The sequence below is a fragment of the Lactuca serriola genome, chromosome 3, assembly GCF_051521515.1.
Source record: "Lactuca serriola cultivar US96UC23 chromosome 3, Lser_US96UC23_V15, whole genome shotgun sequence".
Taxonomy (NCBI): domain Eukaryota; kingdom Viridiplantae; phylum Streptophyta; class Magnoliopsida; order Asterales; family Asteraceae; genus Lactuca; species Lactuca serriola.
In genome coordinates, this window is record NC_136410.1 from 230550761 (window position 1) to 230567368 (window position 16608).

General features: G+C 32.2%; 1 protein-coding gene across 2 annotated transcripts; it reads left to right on the plus strand.

The window, feature by feature from the left end:
• Positions 1-9331: 9331 nt before the first annotated feature.
• Positions 9332-14802, plus strand: ABCI13 (non-intrinsic ABC protein 11). 2 transcript variants are annotated; one of them, XM_079031878.1, is made up of 10 exons: positions 9332-9802; positions 10090-10209; positions 10429-10524; positions 10854-10931; positions 11028-11089; positions 11194-11269; positions 11683-11790; positions 12970-13145; positions 13889-13973; positions 14412-14802. In XM_079031878.1, the coding sequence occupies exons 1-10, from the start codon at positions 9614-9616 to the stop codon at positions 14448-14450; spliced, it is 1029 nt and encodes a 342-aa protein (XP_078888004.1). In that variant the 5' UTR covers positions 9332-9613; the 3' UTR covers positions 14451-14802. The 2 variants fall into 2 exon arrangements, with proteins under 2 accessions (XP_078888004.1, XP_078888005.1); XM_079031879.1 differs by having other exon boundaries at positions 10093-10209.
• Positions 14803-16608: the final 1806 nt, after the last annotated feature.

Sequence of the window (16608 nt, forward strand, 5' to 3'; positions counted from 1 at the left end):
TAAGTTAATTTTGTAAATGATGGTATATATTGTTACGTTATTGTAGTTGTTATTCACTATGGCTTATGGCTTATGATGTTTTTTATCGTTGTGTTGCAGGTTAGGTTGTTGCAGCACCCAACTCGGATCATGTACTTGATGTCGGTATGATTTCTGGTGATAACTTCTTAAAATATCAACATTCTATTGCACACTAAAATATTTTATAAGATTTTAAATAAAATAAATTTTGTTGGGGTGTACCTAGTGTGAAAACCTGGGTGTTACAGGTGACATACTCCACCAACCACTTTGATAAACCCTCTATATATAGTACATAAAATGCCTTCAAGAAGCTTACTTTGAATATGGAGTATCTTTAATTAAATCTACCAAATGATATGTTGTGATTGTAGAAGTAAAGCAATTATAAGGACCTCGAGGGCAAGCTGTAACCCTGGACAACCATTATATGATTTTCCAAAAATGGTAGCATGTTCTCAATTTACCCTTTATTTCTATTTTAGATATATTGATGCCTCACCCGTTAACCCTAATCCACTATTTCTTAATTTTAAAAGGACCATGGTATGGGTTTATTTGTTGGTTGATGCTAAAAACTACCATAACAATACGTTGATAAATTATCAGTTGGTTAGGTCGGCCAGACATCTTGAAACATATGATGTGAAGTTGAAAATATTCTTGGTTTGTAGTTAGGTACTATTCTTGGCCATAATTTTTTTACAAGTCGCAACCTTTAACAATATTAGTTGTCTCTTTAATTGTACTCTTAGTGATAGAGATTATGATTAGTAGAATTGGTTGTTTTTTATGTAAGTTGTTTTCGATATTATAGCTAGTTAATTGCTTTATAATAAATTAGTAAATTTCAAATCCAAATTACTTTCCTAATATCATTACCTTCCTAAACAACTATACAAACACATTGTATCATTACTTTCCTAATATCCACTTTTATTTGGAAAATTTTAAAAACAACACAACCATCCTACTTAAGAAATTATAAAATAGGACTTTATGACCTCCAAATTTGGAGTGTCATATTTTTATGGCTAGTCCTTTCTATCTAGGACATAGTCATGAAAAAAATCACCCTAAAAGGAGGTGTATGAAAGAGTTATGAAGGTTCAAAGTTGGGTCATTTTCATATTTTTCATTAAAGAGACTACTTTGGACCTAAAAAGGCATGTCATACGATCATTTAAATTTGGAGTGTGATATGTATATGGATATCCATTACTAAATAGAAAAAATGAAAAAAAAAAATTCACCCCAAACGGAATTTGTATGAAAGAGTTATGAATGTTCAAAGTTAGGAAAAAAACTAAATTTTCGAAAGCGAAATCTACGAAAATCTAACTAGACAATACATGCTTTTCAATAACCAAAAAATGACAAAATACATGTTTTACAACAAAAAAACAGATGATGACGTTGCTTTTCGCAGTTCAAGGGGACTTCTTAGCAGTTAACGCCCAAAAAAAGAACTTTTGGCATATGACGTCACATTTAGCAGATGGTTATTATGATCATTTTCTCATATATATATATATATATATATATATATATATATATATATATATATATAACAAATGAATTGGTTGGTACGATATTAATGTGGTATTTAAAATTTTATACCATTACCATACCTTGATTACATAGTTGCTACGATACTACTAACCAAATGTATTGGTAGAAAACTTTCTTGGTTCAGTTGGTGTTATGTTGGTTGGTTTTCCTTGGTACATATTTGGTAGCCCTACTGAGGATATCACTTATACCTATAGTATGAAGGAACACATCAACTTCAATTACACTGACCCTTACCCCTTCATTATGTCATACATAAACATATTTTATATAATTGTCTGTTAACATTGGAGGAAATCAAGGCACAACATATTAAGATTAAGTACTACATTTCTTCGTTTCGAGTACATAAGATATTACCATCTTAGAATTTCTTGTGACAATATTCCATGAAGTAATTCTCAAAGTACACATTACTCTAATACATGCTAACTATTAAGGTTATGTGTGTGTTAGTCACATCATTATGTTACATCCATTACTATGGATAATATATTGGCACCCATTTTAGTCTTAATTCAACACTTTCTTATTGTGAAATATGGTCAACTATGGAGATTTTGAATATGATATTCAAGGAAGTGTAAACACATGTGAATTTTAACACATAACTGAATTAATAATAGTAATAGGTTACTAACATAGATTAAGATCTGAACATAATAATTTACTTCATTTAAATTTCATGCTATATTAGTTTACAGTATCAAATAAATTAATTTATTATGCTATGTCAATTGCGTGTTAAATGCCAATAGACTTAGTGAAAGAGCCATAATTTGACTAGGTTAACAACTTGGAGTTACCAAAGTTCCCTTCCAAAGTTAATCTATGAAGTCGACAACTTTGAGTATGTCTAATCTGCAAAATCTTTGATGAACTCCTTTATCCACATGGTATTCTATAATACCCTGTTCCGAAAAGGATAAAAGACCTATTTGGTCCGCATTAAAATTTGATAACAAAATATCATTCATAAAAATTATTCCTTCTGATGTTACATAAAACATTGTCATTGAGAGTAAATAGCAGAAGACTTTGTATTTTCAAAGTTGTAATGTGGATGTTGTAGTCAAGTTGGGTTCTTTTCTGATAAACCTAAATTTTTTTAATAACAACGGGTAAGAGAAAATGATTAGTGACTTAACACAACATTCACTCGTTATATGAATCATGTATCTCCATATAGGTTAACATGACATATGAATCCTAAAATATACTAGACACACTAATGAGGATTAATCACACCATGTTCATGATCAAGGGATGACTAATCACACCATTGTCATGATTGCCTTACCTCTAACTGATTTCATGAAGGACATACTTAGTTAATCCATCCCTTTCACCTATACCTATATATGAAGAATGATAAAGATTATCCACCCCTAACTGACTCTGTGAAATATATCCTTAGTTAGTCCATCCTTTTAACCTATTCTACTCTACCGAATGGGGTATCTATGGAAAATATTCACATAAACAGGAAAAGCTAACATAATATATGAGTTAGTGTAACTCACATCATCATTTACTTGAACGACTAACTGTTGAAGTATAGAGTAGGCATACCAAGCATGTATTAACCTATAATATTATTTCTGATTAATAACTAATAACTATGTAATCTAGTAACTGGTAACTAGATCCTTAATTAATCCCATAATAATGAAAATGGAATACCCTATATTCAGTTATACTGAATTGAAAGTATAACTTACTCAATTAACGAATGACTCAGAAAACGATGAGCGTAGCATCGATGATTAGCCCTTTTCTTGTAGGTTCCTTTCAATGCTTCATTGCTTCATTACTGAAACTCGAGAATAAGAAATCAAATCATGAGGGAATGAGATATCGAGGGATAGAGAAAAATAATCGACAAAGAAAGGGGTGAGAAATAATGAGTTTTAGACTGCTATTTATAGCCACTAAAACTGGTTGACATACCATGGTCAAGAAACATTTTGAATCTATGCCACATATCATTCATCTATTGTCATGTGTCCTTGAGTGAAACATGTCTACACACCATATAGGAGAGGGACGCGCTCCATGTGGCAATTTTTTGATCTTATCTTTTTTTGGCTGTAACTTCCTCGTATGGACTCCTTCTTTGACATCCTTTATATCCACATAATTGTCTCGCAATAAACTATAACTTTCCTTCATATTGTTTTGGCTAAAAAGTAATACATTTTTGCTTTGAGTTTTATAAATAAGCGTTTATAGTCTATTGCCTTTAAAAGTGAAAAATATGCATTACAACTCTCCTCCATTTATAATGATTTCATCCTCGAAATTGTCTCTAACCCAAACTAGGTTTCTAGGATACATCTCTTAACAGATGCATGGCTGATAACAGATGTATGGTTGATATTAGTCTTTTAAGATGTTATTAGAATTCCTTCCTTGAATCTAAACTTATCATTATATCTTATGAAATAAGGACTAAATCTAGGTCATACTTTTTCTGTGAAGTATTTAACATTAAAACACTTAATGCTTACAAAATCCTGATAAGATCTAGTTTATGATTTATTCATACTTAACATTTAATTCCTAGATCATTACCAAATAAAGTTTATAACTAACACCTAACACTTATTATCCATACTTTGCCTTATCATAGTGACCATCTTCTCAAAAGCACATATACCTATTTGATCCTTAAATATTAAAATATTTCCTATTAATATTATACATAACCCTTTGTTTCCATTAGTGTATTGCATAAGTTATTTTCCTAATCTTTAAAATTTAGCTAATAACTGTTCTTGTAAAATCATTTTCTTAAGATCTCAATTTTGTCATTAATTCTTTCTTACCATACATTTGGTTGATTCATGTTTCCTTCATGAAATACTATCATTTCATTATACTCTAATTCTATGATTATATCTCACGTATCACATTTCTTCACTAATTTCCCTTAAAACATTAATAGACTCTTAAGAAAATAACATATCAATTCTATCCATCAACCGACTCGCCCATGGAATTTAGAAGTCTTTACTAACAGTATCCTAATACTATCATCATACTAAATTCTATTTGACCTTGCTACCTCGAGGTCTATAAGACCTACTCGTAGCATGTCCTCTAAGAACTATATCATAGTATCATTCATTTAATAATGGAATTCTCCACTAAACTGAAAACTATCATTCCAATCCTTGTGACTTCCCTTTAAAATCCTTAAAGAATAACATTCTAGACTATTATGTATACTATTTCTTATAATATCTAACTACAATCATGACACTAAGCATTATGATGTTTTTGATGGTAAGGCCATCCTTATACCTTAGCTTAAGATTTAAATGTTCATAGTTAAACATAGCAACCGTTTACCTTAAAGTTATGAAACTTTTCCAATTTAACCATTCTATCGATGGTGTAACTTCTACTTGTCTATTTCGATCAGATGGTCACTAATTAGGGTCTCGCCTTTTTTACTTCCTCATTCACAAATGATTAGTTCTCCCCCACTTGGGTTTAAACTTGATCCTTCTATAGATCATTCTTAATCCTATCTTGGTACGTTAAATAAAGGGTGATGTTTCTATGAATAAATTCTCAAATTTGTTTCTGAATAGCACTCATCTATCCCAAAATAGGCTAAATTTTATAAGCTTCACTTACTCATATCTATGAAAGGAACATAATCACTTATTCCCTTCCTTTTTACCATAGTTCCGGCTACTATGCCCCTTTGGTACTTGGTCGATCAAATGATTTTTCTATTACGTATATCCTTTTAGCTACAACTTTTGACTTTCTTATGGCAGGTGATTATATTACTACTAGTGTAACCATGTAGATTTTTCCTTAATGGAAATAGATTAAGGCCTTATCTTAGATTCTACATGTACTACATCCATTACACTATCTTTAAATATGCTTATCATCTTAACGTTGAATATTTTTTACTTCAGAAAGCTATTATAACATTTACATGCTTACTAAAGGCTAGAGATATAAAGGAGAAACTTTCTCCTAAATCAAATAAGACTAATGTAAATATCAGGTTAACAAAAAAGGTATCGCCAACTACATTGGGTTTTGCATCGGTTTGATCTACTTTGAGCTAGAAGGTTATTACTTGGGTTCTTATAGTCCCGACCCTTTATTGGTGACTTTGAACATATCAGAGATTAGGAATTGAACTGTTTTACTAGTCCTTTGGGGATAATTTGCTTTAAGATGTCCATCTTGGTCGCGGTTGTAGCATAAATTTATAGTCTCCCTACAATCTTTTCTCTATTGATCCGTTTTTCCAAAATTGAAGCATTCTCCTTTTCCATGACGTCATTCTACTGGGTTATTCTTCCCATAGTTGTCACCCTTGGGGAGACATTTCTTGTTCTTTGTTGGTTTTTTGGATAAATTGGACTTCTTGCTCAATACATTTGGTTCATAAGATAGAAATGTATGGACTTTATACCTTCTAGAGTCAAAGAATCCTGTAGAAACAATCTCTCAACAACAATCACTCTCACAACTAGCTTGGATCACCTTTTTCAAAGAGCCTTGATAAGCCAAGAATACATACTAAAACACCAAGAACACACACACACACACACTCTTTATATTTCTCTCTCTCTCTCTCTCTCTATTTCTCTCTCCCTCACACACACATACTATAGGTTTCTTTCAAATGGATGGAGGTTAGAGTTGAGAGAAAACCCTAATCACAAGGTTTCTTTAATAGGACCCAAAGCCCGAGGCTTAGGATTTTTCACTCATCCGCCACCACGTCGTGGCTAATACAAGACCACATTGTGATCATTAACAACACACGTCTCATTTAGATGGCATGACCTTGGTGTAGTGAGCTCCATCACCACGCCGTGGTTAGTCAAAATTCACTAAAACTCCCAAAATTAGAATTATTGAATCCTAAGAGCAATACCTGAAAATAGATGTTACATAATGGCTGCATACTTTATATATTCTTTTTATACATATGTTTATAAAAAAGCACTTAACTAAGTTTCCTTTTTTGCAAACTAGGAGAGAAAAAAATATGAATTGAAAGAATAAGTCCAATTGAAAGGTTTTGATTGATATATCATTATATACAACACTAACAAGGATACAAGTCACAACTATATAAAAAGAAATGGATTCACTATATGAAACATCTACCCATACCCCCAATAAGCGAATTCATTCTTGGATAATTTGTCAACTTAACTTAGAAATCATTGACCATAGAGATCAACTCTTCATTGTGTATTGCAGTGGTTCGCATTATTATATTAAATAGGACCTGTGACACTTCTAAAGAAATCAACATGCGTAGGTTGTCATCATCTGGACCAGTGGCGGAACGCTTTAGAGGCCGGGGGAGGCCATGGCCCCCCTACTTTTTAATCTGTGCCCCCCTGCTTTTTAATCTGCTAATATATGTATATAAACATGTTTATTTCTTTAAACTACTTAGCTATTAAATTATAAGAAAAAGACGTGTTTAGAGGAACCAATAAAGAATCAGATCACCACAAAAAATTAACAAAAAATCTATAATTTTTCAGAAAAACTGAAATTCCTAACTTTAAGGAAACTGATCTACCAAATATATATTTCACTATATTTAGCTTCCTAATTTGAAGGAAAACTGATCCACGAAGAATATAAATTTAAATTTTCAGTCATATAATACCATCGAGGAAGAAAAGAATTAAAAGTTCTCCAAAATTATTCTGAAAACCTTGCCCTTAACCACCATTGCCGACACCTGTTTTTTCGTCTTCTTTGTCATTGTGATTTTCTTCTCTAGCCTCATCGTCTTCTTCTGTCCATGAACGCCCCCAGCACTCGGGCTCTTAGTTTCTCCGATCGCCTCTTTAAGTCCATTTCAGACTACAAATTTGTTTTTTATATGGTATTATAAATAAGAGTACACCGTAGGTCTCTATGCTTATTGTTCTTCTATTAAAGAGAGTACAAATACACTATGTTTCAGACTATAATACTAGCTTTTGACTTTCAAGTCTGTATTAAATATTTAAATGGTTATATACTATATTTCGTAGTTATTTATATTAGGAAGTAGTTTTTTTGTGCCTAGATATCTTAATGCATAATTTGTTATTAAGAAATTATTTTTCCTTTTCAATTTTTTGCCTAGATACCTTAATGCTCCTCTATGCTAGAATTTTAACAGTGGTATGTCTTTCATTGTTCGTTTTATTTTTTTATTTCTACTTGCTTTCTTGTTTAAGTTGTATAATTAGGGTTTGATAAGACAAATAGATTTGTTAATAAAATTATACTTTGGATAAGTAAAAAAATAATTATACATTATTTTCAAAAAAAAAATGTACCTAATTTCTCATTGTTAGTTAATTTAAATTTCGTAACATTATTTATATTTGCAAGAAAATGATTCATAAACAAAAAATACAAGGGCTTTTGATATATCAAATTTTAGTTTCGGTTTCGGCCTCCCTAATGATAGTGCTTGAGTTCCGCCCCTGTCTGGACCCCATCCACCTTGGACAATAAAGCCAAACCTTGAGTTGTTCCCTTCTTGCGTGGTCATTACATAACTGGCCATACCAATGGATACCGATTATAACCCTACTCAACATTATCATATTCTTATTAAACTTTCCACAAGTTCCCTAGAAGCTTTGTGTCTCTTCTTGATCTATGTATGTATCATGTGCTTCCGGCAGTACGGGCCCGTATTACATTCCACACATATTCGTACTAATTCCAAGAATTACGTCCACTACTAAGCATCTTATTATTTGCATATGTGTCTATACTAGCACATTTTATTAATTTTCCTAGATTATTTGTCTATAATTATCCCCCACTCGTACTCGTGCCAGAAAAAAATTATGCTAATATTGACAAGTCACCTTGTGAATGCACAGTCGTACATAGTTGAGAACTAAATAGGCAGTCGAGTAATTGATTCTACCGTAAGACAATATATCAAACACGAACCATAAAAATAGACAGTCGAATAATTGAAACCTTTTGTTGGTACACTTTTTATGACTTTATGATAGTCTTCTTGGTATAATTCAACACAGTTGTATGGCAGCATAGTGTGCGACTCATCATGGATCATATCAATCAATGCTTATTTCTTTTTAGCCACACTATTTGAGAGTTAAGACGATGTCCCGTATATAGATAGTTATGAAACGATTTCCCAACTCCTTAGATGATCACCAGATCTTTGACTAAGATGCTTATATCGATTTGAGAATCTTATCCTTTACTTGGTTGGTTTTTATTTCAATCTTAGAATGCCATGGACATCTCAAGGTTCCATATCTTTACTTGAGGTGACGAAGTTTATTTGATTATGTCTTATGGTCGATTCGAACGATCTCTTAGTATGAACTAATTCCAACAAATCCAACAAATATTTGACTGTTCATTTTTATCCTTAACCACACCGAAGTGACCCTATAGGTTTTTACCATTTTTTTTGGAACTGCAAATCTAAACTACTCCAACAATACTCCTAAATTTCCACCTACGTCTCTCATGAGACTTGAACCTTCAACCTCTAGGAGGGAGGATGTACTTCTAGGGAGGGAGGGCAACACCGGATACGGATTCGCCAGACTATAAGCCCAGTTTTTACCAAATTACAAACCACACTTTCGTTTTTTGTATCAGTTTTAGATTTTTTCGGATAGATTTGGTTTTCGCTAACCCTAAAAATCAATCATCCGGATATATTTGACTTGAATCTGAAGAAACGAATTCTTATAGCACATTCTAAACGAGGAAAGCTGTTTAGGCTCAAATTGTAGCATTTAGGCACCATTACCTAACCTTCTTGGGTTCTTCGCATCACCCTCCCCAAGCCTTCAACGCCAAAGTTCACCGCCCCACAAACAATCTCAACTTTCATCATATACCTATTTATCTTTAAATTGTTTCTTTGATTTGTAGTCACACCTACCAATTTCTCATGACTTCGTCTGTGTCACCCTCCAATTCTGTCGATTCAATTTGATTTGATTAGTCAAAATTCTTCCAAAGTATGAGTTCGTTAGTGGGTTCATCAGTTTACCCTCTAAATTCCCGGAATGTATCTTATCTCTCGACTGGGAATCGTACATCTCGCAAAAAAGTTGATACTTCCTCGATCTACACAAGAAAATTCGTCTGTTGTAGTATGGCTCCGCAGAATTTGAAGCCCGCTGATGAATTTCGTCCCTCCAAATTCAACGTATGAATTGCCTATCCTTTTATATGTGCCTGTTCCATTCCATCGAAAAACTTCAATAGTTTTTCTCTCTCTGTATTTGTGAATTCCAGTTCTGTCGTATCTTCAATTTCATGATTGATAAAGCTTTATGTGCAAATTCATTGGTGAAGTTTACTTGTTAACATAATTGTCATCAATATCCCACTAACATGGCTCAAAAGAAGCATACAATAATAGAGAAGAATACCCATAAACTGATAGTATTCTATTGATAGATAATCTCGAGTTAAATGTTTGTTTATTTGTAGCAGGATTCGTCTTTGAATTTGTTTACAGAAGATTTGGATGAGACAGATGTGCTTATCGAATGTAAAGATGTTTACAAGTCATTTGGGGAGAAACACATATTAAGTGGTGTAAATTTTAAGGTAAATGCTTCAATTTCTTCATCTTTCTTAGAGCATTTATGCCAACTACAAGGTCAAGGTGGTGTGGTTGCTGGAAAAACAAACATTTTTTGCAGAATAAATGTCTCCTTGAGTAGATTATTAGTTCTATTTGTATGTAGTAATGGTCTTTTTACTTATCTAGAATTGATTACTTCATGCTATACAACGTGTTAAAAACCATAAGTGGGATTTGTGCAGATTAAGTATGGGGAAGCAGTTGGAATCATTGGGCCTTCTGGCACTGGGAAATCTACTATTTTAAAGATCATTGCAGGGCTCCTTACTCCCGATAAGGTCTTTAAATTTTCTATTGAGAATAATAGTTTACATGGTGCATTATTATGTCTGTGTTTTTTACAAGGGACATGACTAGATAGCTTTCTAGGGCTATATTGGATGATCAGGATGAGAAGGGCATTCTCGTCTTTTGCACATATGAAACATCAAGAGCAAGTCTTTGTCCCACCTTTTTGGGCAGCATAAAGATTGACATCAGTCCTAGTCATAGTCCAATGTATGCCAAACACACTACAACCATTCTGTCATGTCATGTCATGCCAAACACAATGCACCTGTTTTGTCATGTCATGTGTAACATTATGTCTGTAATTACATTTGAGCAGGGGGAAGTTTACATTCGAGGAAGAAGAAGACATGGATTAATAAGTGATGATGACATGTCCGGCCTTCGAATTGGGCTGGTGTGTTTTCCAACACTTAAAGTTTCAATTTTTTTTTCTGGGAATTTTTATTTTTAATAACATAAATGTTTTTCTTTGATTTCTTTCAATAATCAGGTATTTCAAAGTGCAGCACTTTTTGATTCTTTAACAGTTCGGGAAAATGTTGGTTTCCTTTTGTAAGTTTGTGTTATCATCAACTCCTTTCTACATGTTTCTCAATTTTAATTCTAATCTTTAACCTCAACTCTTGACATTTTTTGGTTTCTTTTGAGTTTCATAGATATGAACATTCAAGAATGCCCAGAGATAAGATTCAAGAACTTGTTGCAGAAACCTTGGCTGCAGTTGGGTTAAAGGTGAGTTAGGGTTAGTTTCATAGAAAAACAACATTATTTCACAAATGTTTAATCTCCATATCATCACAATTCAAAAGTCAAAGGGCTATTATTATGGTTTAATTTCTGAAATTGAAAGGTTTATTGAATGATTGAAGATAGAATATCAGAAACGGAAGATTACAATAGATTTTTGACATTTGATAGGTCAAGATCTCTCCGAAAGTGATTACACACAGAATAAACTAAAAAATAACAACTCACTTAAACCAACCTAAATAAGAGAATGACCAAACTACCCCTAATTAACTCCTTTGTTATCTACCCTTAAGACTAGTAGGAAGTGTATGATAGTTTTGTATGTTGTATGACACCATTGCACATGAAAAATTTATGAGGTGATTTCTTCTAAAGTTGGATGACTTTTTTGGCAGGATGTTGAGGACAGGATGCCATCTGAGTTGTCTGGAGGGATGAAAAAAAGAGTGGCTTTAGCAAGGTCTATAATAAATGATACAACAAAAACCACAATTGAACCTGAGGTATGTATAATAGTGCTTTGAGTATTTAGCCATTTGGGCCTTTTTCCCCCCATTTAGTGTTGTCTAGATAAAAGATGTTTAAAAAATATTTGAGAGAGTAATGACACACTTGGAAAATGGAATGGGGGAATTTGTAAAATGTTGGGACTTAAAGGGGAAAGCTTAATTTCCTTGACTTTCTCTATTAAGTTATTGTTTCTGCATTAAGTTAAAAGGAAACACATGTTGTCTCATGATATCCATTGAGTAAAAAAGACATTGTACCTTAGGTATCCTTTTACCCTTCCCTTTTAGTTCTTAATATTCTTGATATATTCATTGGGCCTACAAGGTCAAATGATGGAGTCATGGAAATTGCTTCTTTGAAAAAAAAAAAATATAGAAAAGAAAAGCTGTATGCAAATTTTAATTAGTAAGCCTTTCATCCATGAAAATTGGAATTGGAACATCTGATGTAGTATGTAATTTGGGAAAAGTACTTGACTATTTTTAAAAAAGTTGACTACAAAAAATGGTGACTTACTTCTTTGCAATTTTCACTTATGTAATTACTAGAATTTCAAAGTAGAATGTGCTAATAAGAAGAAAAGTTGAAAGTATGATTTTGTGATTAGGTTGAGTTTTTGAAGTAATTGGCCTTTATAAGAGCAAAAAAGGAAAATGAATTGTAGAAGAAGAATAGACGTAGGATATTATAATACACAAATAAATGAAAGTACATTGTTGTTTGTTTCTTTCATTTAGCGCCTTATAAATATCTAAAATACCCTCCTAAAAAGGCAAAAAGAGGGGAAAAATTGTAGAACCATATCAATTGATATATAAATGGTCATAATGAGGGTAAATTTGTAATTAATGGAGAAAGCCTCATTCTCTTTACTTTTTCTATGGATTACCTTTTTAAGGGCCTGTTTCTTTTTTTCCATTATGTCTGCTTGGAGCAACTGCTATATGAAAACGTCTGTTTCTGACTTTCTGTACTGAATGAACCGTCTGAATAAGTGTAAATGACCATTTTATCCTTCCTACTACGTGACAAGAATATATATATATATATATATATATATATATATATATATATATATATATATATATATATACAAAACAAAAACTGTAAGAAAGTTTTGAGAAAGTTCCGTCCCCATGTAAGTGTAAATGACGATTTTACCCTTCCTACAGGTGCTCTTGTATGACGAACCAACCGCGGGGCTTGATCCCATCGCATCTACCGTAGTTGAAGATTTGATCCGGTCCGTTCATTGCAAAGGTAACGATGCACTCGGGAAACCTGGGAAGATCGCGTCTTATGTTGTTGTAACTCACCAACACAGTACCATTAGAAGAGCCGTTGACAGGTTTGTATCTTTCTAGAGCTATTTTTATTTCTTAATGATGAGGATCAGGAGGGTATTTACGTCTTTTGCACCTGTTCCACCTTTTTGTGTGCAACAAAAGGGTCATTTTTGTCTCTTTGGCATCACTAACATGACGTTTGAGTCCAATGCACCCCAAACACAGTACAAGGCTTTCTGTCCTGTTCCGTCCATGTCCCACCCTTTTGATTGGAGAAAACAATGCAATTTTTTTTTTTTGTTTTTGTCTCATTGACAATTTGACATCACTGATATCTCAGTCCAATGCACCCCAAATGCAGTACAACTGTACAAGACTGTCATATTCTTTTCCTGTCCCACAATTTTTGGGTGGGACAAAAAATCACGTTCTTTTTGTCTCATTGACATTACTCTCAGTCTCAGTCTGTCGAATGTACCAAAATGCAGTACATGGTTGTCTATCGTCCCACCTTTTTAGGTGGTACAAAAAAAAGATTTTTATTTTATTTTTTTATTTTTTTTAAAAATTTTGTTTAACTTAATTTTGTCTCATTTACATCATTCTCATTCTCAGTCTGGAGAAGGTTGTTTGTCATGTCATGTTGTGTCCTTGTCCCTATCTTTTTGGGTGGGACAGGGTTTTCTTGTACTATTATAAAGCAAAAATGAAAATGTCAGATGTTAAATGACATAAAGGAATAAAATAATAGGTAATGTTGCTATTTTGTTTGTTTTTCTTGAATGGTATTGTGTTGTTTTTTCAGGTTGGTTTTTCTTCATGAGGGAAAGGTTGTATGGGAAGGAATGACTCATGAATTCACTTCATCTGCTAATCCAATTGTTCAGCAGGTAATTTTTTTCAGTTGTAATTGGATTTAGTTAAGAAGCAAGTCTTGGAGCAAAAAGTGCAATTACTCTTTTTAAAGTCATAGAAAAGGAGAACATTGGATATAAAGATTTGGGCCAAAATACAGAAAAAAAACATATCTTTTCACAATTTTATCAACTTTCGAATTTAGACACTTCACTATTTTCTGTCAAAGATTATAATATCGTACTTCATCTGAAAGTTTAAAAACAACTATTTTTCCTGGTTACTTCAATATATATTTTTTCTTACGATTATTATGATTATAGTTCAATGGCTAACATCACATTGTGTTTTTTTTCTGGGTTTTTTTTCCCTGATTTCAAAACATGGAACTTGGTAACCTGGGAATTGTTTTTAATTCTTAAAAATATTAATTCTAATTGCTAACTATTTGTTGTGTGAATTGTGGTTGTCAGTTTGCCTCAGGGAATTTGGATGGGCCTATTAGGTACTAAACCATAATGCAAAGATTATGTTAAAGAAAACTTTAAAGAAAGTCAACGGATCCCGTAAAAAGTCAAAATTTGAACAAAGTAGATACCAATTTGAGGTGATCCCAATTCGAGCTTTTTGCACAAGTGTTTGGTTGGAAATAGGAATTGCATTCTTTTTGCTAGCGGCTTCTAAAGTAAATGCTCATATTGATGTTAGATTTTAGTTAACACTTGTTAAAAATGTATTCTTGGTTTATATGTTTAAATGAATAATGAAAGTTAAAGGTACTAGAAAAGTATAAAATGGACATGAACCATGCAAAAAAAGTTTGATTGAAATCGGTTCAAAGAAACCTTGGTCCGGTTTACTATAGATTTTTACTTGTAGTTTATCCAAATATTAAGCGTTATAAATTTCATTGAAATTTTTATAGAATCAAACAACTTCAAGAATTATAAAAATTGTAAAGAAAATATGCCACTTATATTGATCGTAACACCCCCTCTTCGAAACATATAAAAATCTAATAGTTTTGAAAACATCTTTTTGACATCTAGTCATATTTTTCAAAATTTGGTTCCATCGGAAAAACAATTTCTTTCTGAAAATGATAGTCTAATTTGGGGGTTAATAGTTTCATGTCAAGTATAACAATAATAAGTCAAACTTCATACGTACAAAATCTTTTCAACGTTAAAGATAATTCATATTCATACTTTCAAATAAATTAGAAGCAATGACTTTTATTGAAAATATTGTTCATAACCTTTTACTTCATACATAAGGTATTTCAGTTTATACTATTAACCTTACTTCAAAATATAAGCCATGCAAACATTGTATAGGCATTTTAGCCATTCTAGATCAATGATTTGATATAGAGGTGAACAATTGGACTAGATCGAATCGAATTGGGTCATACTGCCTCTTAGACCGGACCGGTTTCAGAAACTTAAAAATAGAAGTCATGCGAACATCCGTGTCCAATTCCGGTTTTTTCAGTTCTTGCACCCGTTGGACCGGTCCAACTTTAGGTGCATACGGTACAACTTGTTATAACGAATATGTTTTTGAGTTTAATACTTTAATATGCTTTTGGGTTTTATACAACTCATTACTCGTTAAAAACATAATTGTTTGTTTGGTTGTTCGTTTTAGATAAAAAAAATTAATTTTTGATTACTTATACCATTTGTTTGAACTTTAAATCAAATTAATTAATGACATTATCTATAATAATATAACTTGCAAAATTAATTTTTCAAATAAAAGCAACTAACATATAAATCAAGTCCACCAACAAAAATTAACAATCATAAAACAAACATACAAAAAATAATTACCGTAACACCAAAAATCATAGTTTAAATTTTAAAAACGACAAAATTTCAGCTTTGATATCCCAGTTTTGAAGACTTGTAATTCAATGAATATAACACCAAAAAAGACAAAATTATAGTTTAAAATCAAATACAAAATCCAAACTAGAAGTTGGAAAAAACTACATGTCAATCCGACTTAAAAAGAATGAGATATGCATGTTTAAAGATTTTCATATATATATTTTGGCTTTGATATCTCAACTTTGAAGGCTCATAATTCATTGAATATAACATAAAAACGACAAAATTATAGTCTAAAATCATATACAAGCTCTAGATTACACGTTGAAAAGAACTGCATGCCACATGGATAATTAGAAAAAAGATTTGAAAAAATATATTTTTTAATAATCAGGTCCAAAACCGGTTTTTACCTGAACCGGCCGAACTAAATCGGTAAAAAAAACCAGAAATGTTTTAATCAATTCCTATAACCGAGAACCGGCCCGGGGGTCCAGAAAATGGTCCAAGTCCTAGACATCCCTTACCAAAATAAGAAGAGGAGATCAACCTATTATGATATCATTAGCTAGACATCTACTTTGCAATGGGAGGTACTATCCTAGTAGAGTCTTCATTTCCTATCCCCTTCTCGATATCATGTGTCCAAACAATCATAACTATTATAAAATTCAAATTCAAGGTATGCATGAGCACCAATTTTCTTTTATATAGTTCAATCACATTCAAATGCCATGATATACATATACTTATACATAAACTATGTCTGATTTGAAATACATTCATAAAGATTTGTATGATGTTATAACACCATGAACTTGACTGATTAAATAAG

Coding starts and splice junctions, on each gene's coding strand:
- ABCI13 (XM_079031878.1), top strand. CDS start 9,614: ATGAGTTCGTTAGTGGGTTCATCAGTTTACCCTCTAAATTCCCGGAAT. Junction 10,210..10,428: donor TAAGTGGTGTAAATTTTAAG/GTAAATGCTTCA, acceptor GGATTTGTGCAG/ATTAAGTATGGGGAAGCAGT. Junction 13,146..13,888: donor ATTAGAAGAGCCGTTGACAG/GTTTGTATCTTT, acceptor TTGTTTTTTCAG/GTTGGTTTTTCTTCATGAGG.